Source organism: Aedes aegypti, chromosome 3, assembly GCF_002204515.2.
Source record: "Aedes aegypti strain LVP_AGWG chromosome 3, AaegL5.0 Primary Assembly, whole genome shotgun sequence".
Lineage (NCBI taxonomy): Eukaryota > Metazoa > Arthropoda > Insecta > Diptera > Culicidae > Aedes > Aedes aegypti.
The window spans coordinates 74,277,724-74,291,806 of NC_035109.1; the positions used below are offsets into that span (position 1 = coordinate 74,277,724).

At 39.1% G+C, this 14,083-nt stretch overlaps 1 protein-coding gene across 1 annotated transcript; it reads right to left on the reverse strand.

Annotated features, from left to right (window-relative positions):
• Window positions 1-351: 351 nt before the first annotated feature.
• On the reverse strand, window positions 352-12,511 carry LOC5579336 (cytochrome P450 4c21). The gene is made up of 5 exons (XM_021853085.1): window positions 11,207-12,511; window positions 2,183-2,435; window positions 1,981-2,107; window positions 703-1,285; window positions 352-614 (listed from the first exon to the last, which is right to left on the reverse strand). Exons 1-5 carry the CDS (start codon window positions 11,556-11,558, stop codon window positions 457-459), a joined length of 1,473 nt encoding a protein of 490 aa, XP_021708777.1. The 5' UTR covers window positions 11,559-12,511; the 3' UTR covers window positions 352-456.
• Between the last annotated feature and the right edge of the window lie 1,572 nt (window positions 12,512-14,083).

Genomic DNA, 14,083 nt, shown 5'->3' on the forward strand with positions numbered 1-14,083 from the left:
TGAGCTGGCGAATTTAGGAACCGAAATTTAAAACATGGCGAATACTAGTGCAAGTGGTTCAGCACTTGTCATTCCAACTTTCAATACAAAAACCAAAATTTCTGATTAGTTATTATATTTTTCCTGTAATAATAGAAAGTAATCAAAGGTCTTTAGATTTATTAGAAGAAAATATGTTTCCTTCTAGTGACGAATACTGGAACACCTTCCTTATGATGCAAAATACATTCATACTTTCAAATTACGATCGTAATCGATCATGCTTAGATGATAAAACCGACGTTAGTTCAAATGAAGAAGATAGAGGAAAAATACATTCCACAATATCCCAACCAGATATTCAAAACTCAGTTGTAAAATAATTATTTGGCAGTGACAGTTGTATTTCCATAAATTCTATACTTTTCTTAAATGCTCATTCAGGTACGTGATGTTTGTTTCATGGGTATGTTTCCTTCATCGTTTCTCTATTTGTAGTTGATGGCCACCAATTATCCTCAGCAGAGCATCGAATCGGAAGTTGATGTCCTCTTCTCGCATGGTGGTGGTAAATCGGAAATGTTTAACCAAATGCACCATCATTATCTTCATACTGATCATCGCGTAACGGGCACCTGATAAGTGGAAAATGAATTAGAACGATCACTATATGCATTTGCTTTGAGTAATGAAAAGAGGAAATATGGGATCCTCTATACCTACCCAAACAATCCCTGCGGCCTCCGCTGAACGGTAGAAACGCATACCGATGTCTGGTGGCAGAGCGTTCCGCACCGAATCTTTCCGGATTAAATAGGTTTGCATCCGGTCCCCAAACATCAACCCGCCTTTGCATGCTGTAGATATTCACCGCAAATTTGTTACCCTTGGGAATACGTAATCCGTCGATGATTACATCGTCAGTGTTCTCCCGCATGACTATCCATGCTGCCGGATACAGTCGTAGGGCCTCTTTTAGGACCATATCCAGGTATGGGAGACACTTGAGCGCTTCTAGGGTGATGATAGGCTCCGAGTTGGGGAAGATATCATTGATTTCGTTGTACAATCTCTCCTGTTGTTCGGGGTGCATGGCCAACTGGAGGCAGGTATACGAAACTGCATTTGCCGTGGTATCCGTTCCCGCGGCGATGATTGTGTAGATGTTGTGAAGAATTTCCATTTTGGCGAATTTTCGATGCTTGTTCACGAACAGTTGGTGCACTAGTATTCGTGATTTTTCTTGTTCCTGATCTTCGTCATCTTCAGGGGGCGATGAGAATCTTCTTTCCGCACTTTCGTAGATCTGAATATGAAGTTAACAATCAATGATGGAAAGATTTAAAAAGTTTTCAATTATCAGGGCTGGTAGCGACTATGTGTCTTAAGCTTGAAAATTGGATTCTTAGGGACCTCATACTTGCAAAAAGAGATCAAAAAGAGACCTATTAAAGAACCGATACGAAATCATACAGTAAATAAGAGAGCAAGAATAATCCAAACAGGAACCAGGAAATAAGATAATTCATAAGAATTTTTCATAGAATTCGGTCAGACATTTATCTATGCATATTTTAAGAGATTTATTTTTGGGCATTACAACAAGTATTACAACTTGTATTGCTGTATGGTGCAAAGGAGCATGCAACAGATTCAACGGATCAAACACTACTCTCAGGTATTTGCCCAAAGTTCTTTTCAGAAACTATTCCAAAAAATTTAAAGGCCTTAATAAGCAATTCATCCACGAATTTCGTTTCATAATACCTCTAAGAATTATCCTACTGTTGACTGCCGTAATCTAACATTTTGACGTTAATATCATTGCAATTTTCAGCACTCAACGCATTGAGCAGGTGTGGAAATTATCCTTCAGAATGGTTAAAAAGCATTAGTTTCTGTAATACTTATTTTACAGAAGTACCACATTTTCGTTATTTCGTCGAAAATTGAGACTTTATAAAAGACGTGCAACCAGCCCTGCATTATACCATTCACTACCTTCATTGCATAACTCTCCATCTTCTCGCGAAGGGCTCGTTCCTCGCGGTAATCCTTAGTCCATCGATAAACTGTATCCAACTGCAGATGTACGTTCAGCATTCTTCTGGAAGCTACATAGAAAACTCTGAACAAAATTTCGTATACGATTAAGGTCCAGTTCATACAACACTGAATTTAGTTTGTATGCCCCATAAATTACCGTTCCATGTTATGAGCGAAGCCGTCCGGATCGTCAAACTGGTTTATATCGAAACCAAGCGTCGTAGCACAAACCAACTCTACGGCCAATCTTGATGCGTAGTCCATAAAATTGATTGTCTTCCCTGCGGGTACGTTCTCCAGTCGTTTGATCATTGCACTGTTTATCCTGCAGAAGGTTGGTATGTATCCTTGAAGCACTCGGACGTTCGAAGTGGGATTCAGTGCTTTCCGCTGACTCTTCCACACACTTGCTATAATGAATTGAATTCAAGTTTCTCAATCACTTCATGTGCAGGGCGATTTAAAATTAAAAAATGTTCAGGAATTTAATATACCATATCTTTTCTACCATTTTTATGATAAAAATAATATTATGTGAAATGTTTAGCTTTTGCAGTGATGCTTTGAAGGTGGCCATTAGACGTTGTAGGTTTGTATGGTAATTACAATGACTACATTTTTAATAATGCTCCAAACACGGTGATACTGTAATACAAGTCCAGACTTATTCTCTCATTGTGAAAACTCATTCTTCAAACCTTAATTTAGACAGTTGCAGGAGAAACAAATATTTTTGCGCTAATTTTGTTTGGGTTTTCACAAAAGTTTACAGGACCCAAGTAATTGCTAGCACGCTTATTTGCCTTTTTGGCCTTATAGGGCTATTATAAGGTTAATATGATAGCACAGTATATATAGCATTTAAAATCTCCCTAATAAAGCTAATAATAATAATATATAGCATTATATTAGCAGTAACAGTATATATAGCATTATATTAGCACGCAAGGCGAATTAAAGTGCTTTTTGGTTAATTAGGTAATCCGAATCCCATACGGAGCTCAATAATAGCAAACATATTCATGAATATTTCGTCTTCCATTCGTCGGAGAGCATTTATCTCCAGCAACTTATTTTATTAGGGCAGGGCTTCTCAATCGGTGGTCCGTGGGCTCCTAAATAGAAGGCCCTGATGACTTCGCAGGGGGTCTGCGAAGCCATTTCATTTACTTGTTGAACAATGTTGAACTGTAAACACGAAAGGCCATCACCTTGCCGTAGCTATTCGCGTGATTCAAAGGGACTCGAGAGTGTCCCTGATACTCGGACTACGCACATCACTCGCTCCATCGTCACTTTGATCAATTTTATCAGTTTGTCCAGGAAACCGTATTCGTACATAATCTGCCATAGCTATTCTCGATCGATTGTATTATAGGCTAATTTAAAATCGATAAACAAATGATGAGTGGTACTATGAGTACATTGTATTCGCCGCATTTCTGCAACACCTGGCGGATGACGAATATCTGGTCCGTTATTGCTCGTTCGCCCATAAATCCTGCCTGATATTGCTCAACGAATTCTCTAGCAATTGGTGATAGACAGCGGCATTAAATTTGGAAGATTACCTTGTAGGCAACGCTCAAAATTGTGATCACACAATAACTGACACAACATAACTTGTCACGCTTTTTGTAGATGTAGACGACACGTTCCATCCACTCCTCCGGTAATACTTCCTCCTCCCAAATCTTGAAAATAACCCAGTGCAGCGCTCTTGCCAGTGTATAACCACCGTATTTTAGCAGTTCGCTCGGTAGTTGGTCCACTCCAGCGGCTTTGTTGTTTTTCAACCGCCCAATCTCCGTTTCTACCTCTTGGAGATCTGGAGGCGGAAGTCTTTCGTCGTCCGCGGGTGTTCCCAAAGTTATTTCCGTGCCACCTTCACTACTGGCCACATTGCCATTAAGGTGCTCGTCGTAGTGCTGCCGCCACCTTTTGACCACGTTCGTTAGTGAGAGGATTTCCGTCACAGTCTCTGCACATATTTAGCACATTTAGCTCGGAACAGCTCTTCCATCGCTTCGCAATCTCGTTCTTCGTGAAGACACTTCTTTCCCCGGAAGATCGAGTTTTGACTGTTCTGTGCCTGTTTGTACCGTGCCTTGTTCTCTCTCGTGTGGTGTTGCAGCATTCTCGCCCATGCTGCATTCTTCTCATTCTTCAACTACTCGCATTCGCCGTCGTACCAGTCATTTCTCTGATTCGAGGCCGCTGGGCCTAGTGCTGCTATTGCGGTACTACCTATGGCCGCTCTTATGTGCCGCCAGTTATCTTCTAGAGTGGCGGCGGCAAGCTGCTTTTCCGTTGGTAGGGCCACTTCAAACTGCTGCGCGTATTCTTGGGCTACTTCTGAGTCCCGTAGCCACTCGGCGTTCAGGTTCGACGCGAGTTGGTCACCGTCAACAGTTTTGAGCGCATACATACAGCAACTAGGTAGTGGTCAGAATCTATATTCGCACTGCGGTATGTGCGAAAATTGGTGATGTCGGCGAAGAATTTTCTGTCGATTAGAACGTGGTCGATTTGGTTCTCGGTTTGATCTCGGGTGACCTTATGGATATCTTCGAGGGGAAATAAGGTGCTTCGGACACCATACCTGCAAAGTTGACGTATCGTTGGCCGTTGTCGTTCGATACGGCGTGCAGCCTGTTCCGCCCGATCTCGGGTCTGTATATCTCATCTCGTCCTATCTGTGCGTTCAGATCGCCAATAAACGATTTTTACGTCACGCGGCGAGCTTCCGTCACATATCTGCTACAGCTGCGCTTCAAACGTCTCCTTCTCGTCGTCAGGTCTCCCTTCGTGTGCACAGTGTACGTTGATGATGCTGTAGTTGAAGAAACGGCCGTCTATCCTCATCTTACACATTCTTGCCACCTGACAACGCGTTGCCGCATCTTGCCCAACACTATGAAGCCAGTTCCCAGCGCTTTTGTGGTGCCACTGCTTTGGTAGAAGGTAGCCGCTCGATGCCCGCTTTTCCACATCTTCTGTCCAGTCCAACAAAGTTACTGCAGCGCTACGATATCGAAGTTACGGGAATGTAGTTCGTCATAGATTAATCAATCCAAGTGACTTGCAGTTCCATATTCCAAGTTTGCAATCGTAGTCATTATTTCGTCGCGTGGGTCTTTGCTGAATGTTCCGGGTCGTTTTATCTCCAATGTTATGCGCAAGAAGTTTTGCTACGGGTTGCTTATTGGGCCTACGCCAACACTTCTGTCTCGCCGGAGTGCCATCGTGTCAGCTATGTTTAACGTCCCAACTAAAACTAGGACGATCGATACCTTGGATTTAGCTGTGCGCGATTCAGCATTTCTTGTTCACCCGATATATACCAGAACAGACGCTGTTTGAGCTGTACCTCCTGGTGAACAGACGCTCGAGACGTACCTCCTCAATCTAGGTGATGTCAGAAGGATAACAGTGCCCAGGCTGCATTACCAGCTAAGTACGCAACTCTGGCGGTCTTTGTCATCATTTGACCCGTGTAAACGTGTTAAGGTGATTATAGAACGAAACCACACCTCAAATTTTCAAGAGCACAAGACTTGAGAACCAACCCACCAGCAAGCTAGCAATTTAATTGATTTTTAACGCGAACTGTTGTCAGATTCTCCAGTCTTGTGCACTTGAAAATTCAAAGTTTGGCTTCATTTTATAATTACATTAAACGCTCGTTCCTAGTTGTCGACGCACCGTTTTGCAGCCCATTGAATATGTGTTTCTTGTTAAGGAGCCCAAACTATACTACAATATTCACCAAATATGCAATGAACAATATCTCAATCGTGTGTGGATCATTGAAATGATAACTAATCTTTTCATTATTCCAAGCTTTTTGCTCGCTTCATAAATAATGTTATTGTAATTATCAGTAAACGATAATTTAGGACTGGTATTCGTCAGATTCGTCATCGACTGGGATATCATCATCATCCAACATTACAACTTTGGCAGGTCGTCCCCTCGTCATCAACGAAAGAATTCATGACGAACTTGAATCGAACAAATTTTTCTGCATTCCTTTTGCACCCCTTTCTCGAACGATGATGACGTTTATTATGTATTCACTTGCTACGTACCAAACGACAAATACCATCACAGAAATGCTTGAATTGGTGATTGAACCCACTTTCCTCATGGTACTACAATCGCTCCGTTGGTAAGCGCAAGTAGTTGATGACTGAGAGATCGCTTTCCGATTTTGTTTTGTTTTTTTCTAAGGTTAAAAATCTTTCGACGATACGAATAATAAGCAATTCTCTCTGAAACCAGGCCGCCATCGGCACCTATCGTTAGAAATCCAATTTTATGTCACTGATCGCTAGTTTTTGATAAAACTTAAGGGTGGTCCTTTCTGTTTTCTCAAATTGGTGGACCCCTCGTACGCCAGCTAGCTGAACAGTTTGCGAAAAAGACCATTTTTTTTATAAATCTTGGGTATTTCTTCACGTGGTATGTCTCATATTTTGCTTGGAACACATAGCAAACTTAGTGGCATCGTATAGAGAAAGGATATAGCTTTCATTTGAAATCGAAAACATTTTGGCGGCCATTTTGAATTTGGCCGCCATCTTGAATTTTGTTAGAAAATCGTTTTTTCACCATTGGCGCACCGCTAGTTTTGAATTCTGAGATCACCGTCAGAAAGCTGAGGAAATTGCGTAAGATAGGCTACAGAAACCCAGATAGCCGTAGCGGTAAACGCGCAGCTATTCAGCAAGACCAAGCTGAGGGTCGTGGGTTCGAATCCCACCGGTCGAGGATCTTTTAGGGTTGGAAATTTTCTCGACTTCACAGGGCATAGAGTATCTTCGTACCTGCCACACGATATACGCATGCAAAAATGGTCATTGGCACAGTAAGCTCTCAGTTAATAACTGTGGAAGTGCTCATAAGAACACTAAGCTGAGAAGCAGGCTCTGTCCCAGTAGGGACGTAATGCCAGAAAGAAGAAGAAGAAGAAGGCTACAGAAAGTAGGTGAGCAATGGTATTTACCCTATCAAATGAGCGATTTTCTAAATCATGTTCTACGATTTTGACGTATATGGCTAGTGCAATCAATACAATAAAATTTTTTGTAATACAAAGAAACAAGTTTTCAACCTTTGGTGTTTTATCGAGTCGAGTAAAGAATAAGAATATTATTTTAGGTGAAAAAATCTGGCGGCCATCTTGGATTTTTACGCCATCTTGGTTTTAAGTAGAAGAATGAGTTTTCACCTTGTTAGCACTCAACATGTTGAATTTCAATGCTACCATTACACATATTATTCTTCTTGTTCTTCTTTTTCCTGACGTTACGTCCCTACTGGAACAGAGCCAATCCCTCAGCTTAACTAGCTTTAAAAACAAATGATCAAATATGATTTTTAACGCTTATTTGCTACTTGAATGATTCTTCTACATATCTTCGAGTTGAAAAATACCATTATTTCTTTCATTTATTTGGTCTAAACTATTGATAGAAATGAACAATCAGTTGAACAGCTGAGATAAGATAAGAAAAATAGAATCTGATTGTTATTTTTTAACGGAGACCTCATAGTTTAACATGATGAGCACTGATATGGTAAAACATCATTTAACTGCTAAAAACCAAGATGGCGTCGAAATCCAAGATGGCCGCCAGATTTTCCAAACTCGAAATAATACACCTGCGTTTCGGCATTACGTCCACATTAGAACAAAACCTGCATCTCATCTTTCAATTTCGCTATTTTTCACATGCATGATACTTTATGGTTCAGAAAATCAAGGATGTTTTTTTGCTTCAAAATGTGAGATTTCCATTCAAATCAATGCAACTTTGTCAATGTTTTACGTTAAAACTACAGATATTACCACAAGACTTACTAATGTCTCGTTGCCCAATCTATAAACTTCATTCAATGAACAACAATGCATATGGTAAAAGAAATGTTTGTTGAATACAATCAATGTTTTTGGCCGGTTTTCATTTATTGAATTTATTTATTCATTATTACTGAATTCAAAGATATGTCGTAGAATTATTCTGTTGTCAGAAATCGCATTATAAAATAAAATTCCTGTCTAATAACCTGGATTTATAACTAACTAATAAAGCTAAGTATCAGGCTCGGTTCCAGTAGGGACGTAACGTCAGAAAAATTAAGAATAATAAGAAGAAGAGTCTATGTAACCTTTTTTTATTGGTAGCCACTAAACTCGACATGCTGAGTGCTAACAAGGTGACAAATTCATTCTTCTACTTAAAATTAAGATGGCCGCCAGATTTTTTCACTTAAAATAATATTTTTATTCTTTACTCGACTCGAATAAAACACCAAAGATTGAAAACTTGTTTCTTTGTAGTACAAAAATTTTTATTGTATTGATTGCGCTCGCCATATACGTCAAAATCGTAGAACATGATTTAGAAAATCGCTCATTTGATAGGGTAAATACCATTGCTCACCTACTTTCTGTAGCCTATCTTACGCAATTTTTCCTCAGCTTTCTGATGGTGATCTCAGAATTCAAAACTAGCGGTGCGCTAATGGTGAAAAAACGATTTTCTAACAAAATTCAAGATGGCCGCCAATTTTTTTTTTCGATTTCAAATGAAAGCTATATTCCTTCTCTATACGATGCCACTAAGTTTGCTATGTGTTTCAAGCGAAATATGAGACGTATCACGTGAAGAAATACCAAGATTTATCAAAATATGGTCTCTTTCGCAAACTGTTCAGCTAGCTGGCGTACGAGGGTTCCACCAATTTGAGAAAACAGAAAGGACCACCCTTAAGTTTTATCGAAAACTAGCGATCAGTGACATAAAATTGGAATTCTAATGATGGGTGCCGATGGCGGCCTGGTTTCAGCGAGAATTGCTCAATATTTTTAGTTAGAGCTAACGAACAAAGATTCGACCATAACAAAGCAAGCTTATTTGTTCGTCATGACGCAAAGCCTATGTGATTGATCACTGCAGCAAATAGTCATCCAACGATGGTTGAGTGACGAAGCCAATTAGTTTTTCAGTTTCGTCGCCGCCTTTTCTCATCACACGGCGAAGATTGTCTACCCTGTAATTTAGTATCAAGAATTACACCTAGGTCTATAACATTAATGACAAACAAAATAAACATAAAAACAGGCCAAGATGAGATCCTTGAGGTACACCTGAAGTAGCGCCTATTTCTTTAGTAGAAAGGCTGCTAGCTAATCTTACTCTTCGCGTTTTACCAGTAAAATATGATTGGATCCATTGTAGTAGTCTAGGTAAAGCCTAGTTTGTCAAGCTTGAATAATAATAAAGTGGTATCATCTCTATGGTTGGCCTATTTTTTAAGTACGTGTTTGAGAATGAGGATAACATTGCTCAGGGAGGTGTATATAGAGGGTATAGAGGTTTCCAAAGTTTTTTTTTCCTGATTAGCTCCTAAAAGGTGTCGTCAAACAGCAGTTTCTAGGATTATAGTAATATTAGAATACTACTTGACGCGATCATTCCGGATTAATAATGGATTATTTAGATGTACCCATGGCTATCTTCCAGATTTTTCGAAGTACTAGCCGAGGAAATTCTATGAATTGATGGAAATGTTATTGACAAATTGCTTGCGTAATTTTTGGAATTTGGCTGAGATCTTCACAGGTAGGCTTCCTGCGCGATTTTCTGTAGGACATTTGCAAGATCCTTGTGAAAAGTTTCTTATAGCATTCTTTGAGAAATACCTCCATTTTCATTGGCTTCTTCAAAATACGATAGCTGAATTTTTACATCATTTGTGGTGCATAACCCAAGTGATTTGTGAGCAGGGTTGGGAAAAAATCTGAAATTTACTCTACAGTAGCCAAGCGAAGCCAATCACAGTCAGCGAAGCCAGTGAAACTCACGCCCATCGCTGCGGTAGGCAAAATGCCTTGAAAATAGCAAAACACCCGTTGCTAAGGGCAACCCAAAACTACTGTAGAAAAATGTTCTATTTCCCGCTGCATTTCCCGCATTTAGAGCCTTCAATGACACTCATGATTCAGAAAATTCGGCACCCAACATAGGCTACTTGATGAGATTCACGTTTTTGAACTACTGTAGTGGGAGAGCCACGCGATTTTCGCGAAAATTCAAGCCTACTACTATTACCATTCCCAGCACTGTTTGTGAGTATGCCTCCTAAGTATAAAGCGAGTGTACCAATTTTAGTCATAGTGGTTTTTTATTTTGTCGTACGTGACAATTGGATAATTTTCAAATTTAGACTAGTTATATGTGGTTAAGTTGTGCGATGTCAAGTACATCTTGCTATTTTAACTTTAGAAACCTTGAAAGTGTTAGAAATTGTACGTGTGACCAAATAGGGAACCACTTACCACCTGACTAATACACTTTATCAATCTGTTGATGCATACTGAGATTTACAACTGCTTTCTAAAATAACGACATCAAACACATTCATTTGCAAGGATCCATGGGTTCTTGGTTCAACTTCAAAAAGTTTAGGAAACATTGTATTAGAGAAATCCGGGGTAAAATTTCGCACGGGGCAAAAGTTCGCAGGGCTACTTTCAGCACAAGATATAAACTTAAACAATTTCATCAAAGTACTACAAAGTTTCAATAAAGTTATATTTTGAGTCGTTTTGAACTAGTTTTTAAAAATTGTTAAATAATAATTTGGCTGGTAAAAATTTGAAAATATCCAAGAAACTCTAGTAGTTTTTGAGTATTACATTATGATTGATTGTAGGGTACATTTGATTTGATTAACAAAATTAGATACTTCTAGTAAAAGTTAGTTTTCCTGCTTCCGCGGCTAGGGGGCGCTGCCTTGTATTGTATGCAGTGCGTACTTTTGCCCCGTACAATTTGAATGAAACTTTCAAAAATGTAGTACTACATTTTGAAGGTGATATGCCGAAATATATTTTGTATTACAAGCCAGAGCCGCATTACTCTAAGATTTAAAGTATGAATTTTCACTATGAGATGATAAGTTTGTACTCACATCACAGTACTAACGTGTTTGAAACATATTCCCAAATTTCTTCATAGTAATTTTCAAATAAACTTTCATCGCCTTTGAGCCACCTGCATCATCACCGAAACAGCTGAAAATATAACTGAACACTATTTTTTGATTTTCACACTTGACAATTTTGAGTCACCCTAACGTAGGAACACATTAATTCACAGAACAAACATACTTTTCGCGGCGAAAACTCCACAATCAGCCAGAAAGTAATCGTACACATAAGGCTTATCCATGCAATTCGGATCGGTTAAAATCTGCTGCGCCGTGCCGGGATCATTGGTACCGAACACCGTGTTTGGACCCAAATAGAATCTAAATAGATTTTCTTTTCTGTCGAACATTTTCTGCATGTTCCAGAACCGTTGCACGTCGTCCTTTCCGATGAACAGCAAACCATTGCCAAGCACCGGCAAATATGGTCTGACCCAGGGGACATGTTTGGCGAAGTCCCTTCTCCGTTTCTGCAGCCAGCGTATCACCATCAGAACACAAATCGAAACTAATGCCACTGTGAAGAACCACATGTTGCGATCGTTTTTCTAAGCTTATGGCAGGGCCGTTGCACTACGACTGAGCGTGGTGGGGGAGCCTAATTTACGTTTTAATGGTTCTTGATCGCCGTGTGACAGGGGAGGTGTCGCCGTTACACGTGCAATTGCAGTGCCTTGACAATGAGTGCAGACAAGACAAAGCTAGAAAATTGGAGCAATAGCAGAAGTTCACCTCTGTGTACAGTGATAGTGGGATGATTTTGATCATTGACTGTTGAAACGTGAGTCAAACATGGTGAAATCGCTAAGGGTTTAAATTGTGAACATGACTCATATTCGGAACAATCAATGCCAGATGGTAACTTTCCAAGTAAATTATTCCAATGGAATGTTTCCAAAGGAAACTTACTGTTCTATACCAAGCACATTATTCGAGAGTTTTTTTAAACTGCTTTTCTTGAAAAAGATCTTTCTGGAACATTCTTTCCTAAATTTAATAGAATTTTCTCGAACATTATTAACAGGAAGAAGTATTTTTACCTCTATGTGGCCTATCGTTCAAACGCCCGAACTTAAGAATATAATAAGCCTATAACATGCACATACTACAACGAGCTATAATACCTCGACTTATTTTTTGCAACGAATATGGTAATGCGATATTTTACCGCAGAAAATACCACCAATGGTTCATCAGGACTCCCATGGCATTTCACAGTACTTTCCGACAGAAATAGGAATCCAAAAGAATTTTCAATGTTAGTAAAACTAATAAATTATAGGGAAGCTTTCTCCATTTAAAGTTTCGCACACAGTTAAACACAAGAAAGATTCCATTATTTTTCACAATTTTACATCTCAATTTGTCCAAATTTACTTTTTATTTCATATTAAAGAAACAACTAATTTGTTTATAATTCAACTATGCAAAACAACACAATCAAATATACTTTTGTTTATTTTAAACATTTTATAAATATTTTGTTTAAATATTGTTGAATGTGAAGCAAATTTTGTTATAATTTTTGTTATTTCGACTACTAACCAGCTTAAATTATAACATATTTTGTTAGAAAATACGTGCTACCTAAGTAACAAACTCATTTTACAAGAGTTGTAATCCACTGGTCAGGATATATTCTACTTCCATGACGTTCTACTGGATACAACTTCTACAAGCTACTATTTATAGAAAAGTTGTGCAAAAATTGTGATTTCCTCACTTTTATTTTTCCTCGCTTGGCATTACATCTCAAGTGGAACAAAACCTGCTGTTGATTTTAATGTTCTAAAAGCACTTCCACGTTAAAAACTGAACGTTTTGTATTGCTTGGCATGCTGTGTAACAAGCAGTTTACACTCGTAAGAGGTCGAGTAAGTTTCCGTCCTGAAAATATCTTTGATCGGAGTCGAACCCAGACTCATTCAGCATGGATTTGCTTTAGAACTGTGCTCCTCATTACAAGCCTACGAAAAGCCCCGTAATTTGTGTATCCGGAAATTCTGCGAAACCACTTAGGTTACAGCGGTTGAGTTTTTTTTTGCGCCATTGTACAATGTATCTATCTTACGGAAATGTGGTATAATCCGTGAGAGCTGACCTAACCCCATTGCACCGAATACAATTAACGTGAATTCCATTACCTCGTCGGCTGCTCAGATTACTTGCAAAGGGGGTTGGTATTATTAAACGGGATGAGGTGAATAAGCCACTCTCATTAAGGCAACCAGTTTAGCTTGATTGTCTGTACGCTAGGGTAGATCAAATCGTAGTATTCCACAAATCTCATCGCCTACCCATCTTCTTCTTCTTGTTGGAATTACGTCTTCATTAGAACATAGCCTGCCTCGCAGTTCAAGGTCTAATTATCACTTACATAGTTATTAACTTTAGGCACCAGTTACTATTTTTCACACTCGTATACCATGTGCACGATGATATTGTATGCACGCCCACGGAAGTCATGGAAATTTCCATTACGAAAAAATCCAAGATCGACCGGTGGAGACGCATGATGGCTCTTGGCAAAAAGCTTAGAGTAGGGGGACTGTGGGGCATAAAGTTTATGTTAAGGATAGCAGCGATTTTAGCTGCGAAATACATTATTATAAGCTCTTTTTTAATTATGATCTGATAGACAAACATGTTTTCTATCCAATAGTAAAAATAGCCATCCATTTCCATTTTTCTGGAGTCAATAAATCAATTTTTAAAGAAAATTCGAGCTTATCTGCTTATTTATTTCTATGTGGGATAAAACTCGCCACCTGAGCTTTCATTAACATTTTGTTAACAACATAGGGAGCCGGATCTTATTCTTGGCACTTTTAATTCACTTCGGCAGTGGGGTTTTTTGAAAGGCAAAATATACGTCGTATTGCAGTGCTTCTAATTGCACAGTTCCAGTCAGTTCCGCCGAGAAAAACCTAACATGACAAAGTGAATCATGGAAGTGCCCAAGTAGCTCTGCACCCTAATACATTTCTTTTGCTGTAGCAATTCAGATTTTTTTTGCACCTGCTTATAAGAGAAAAATAAGCTTTCAATTAACTTAACC

Excerpts from the sequence above, each read along its gene's own strand:
- LOC5579336 (XM_021853085.1), bottom strand. The coding sequence starts at position 11,558 with ATGTGGTTCTTCACAGTGGCATTAGTTTCGATTTGTGTTCTGATGGTG. Across the intron at positions 2,436-11,206 it reads TGGAGTTTTCGCCGCGAAAA|CAAGTGTGTGGAAGAGTCAG; the intron begins GTATGTTTGTTC and ends AATTCATTATAG. Across the intron at positions 2,108-2,182 it reads TTCGCTCATAACATGGAACG|AGTTTTCTATGTAGCTTCCA; the intron begins GTAATTTATGGG and ends AATTTTGTTCAG.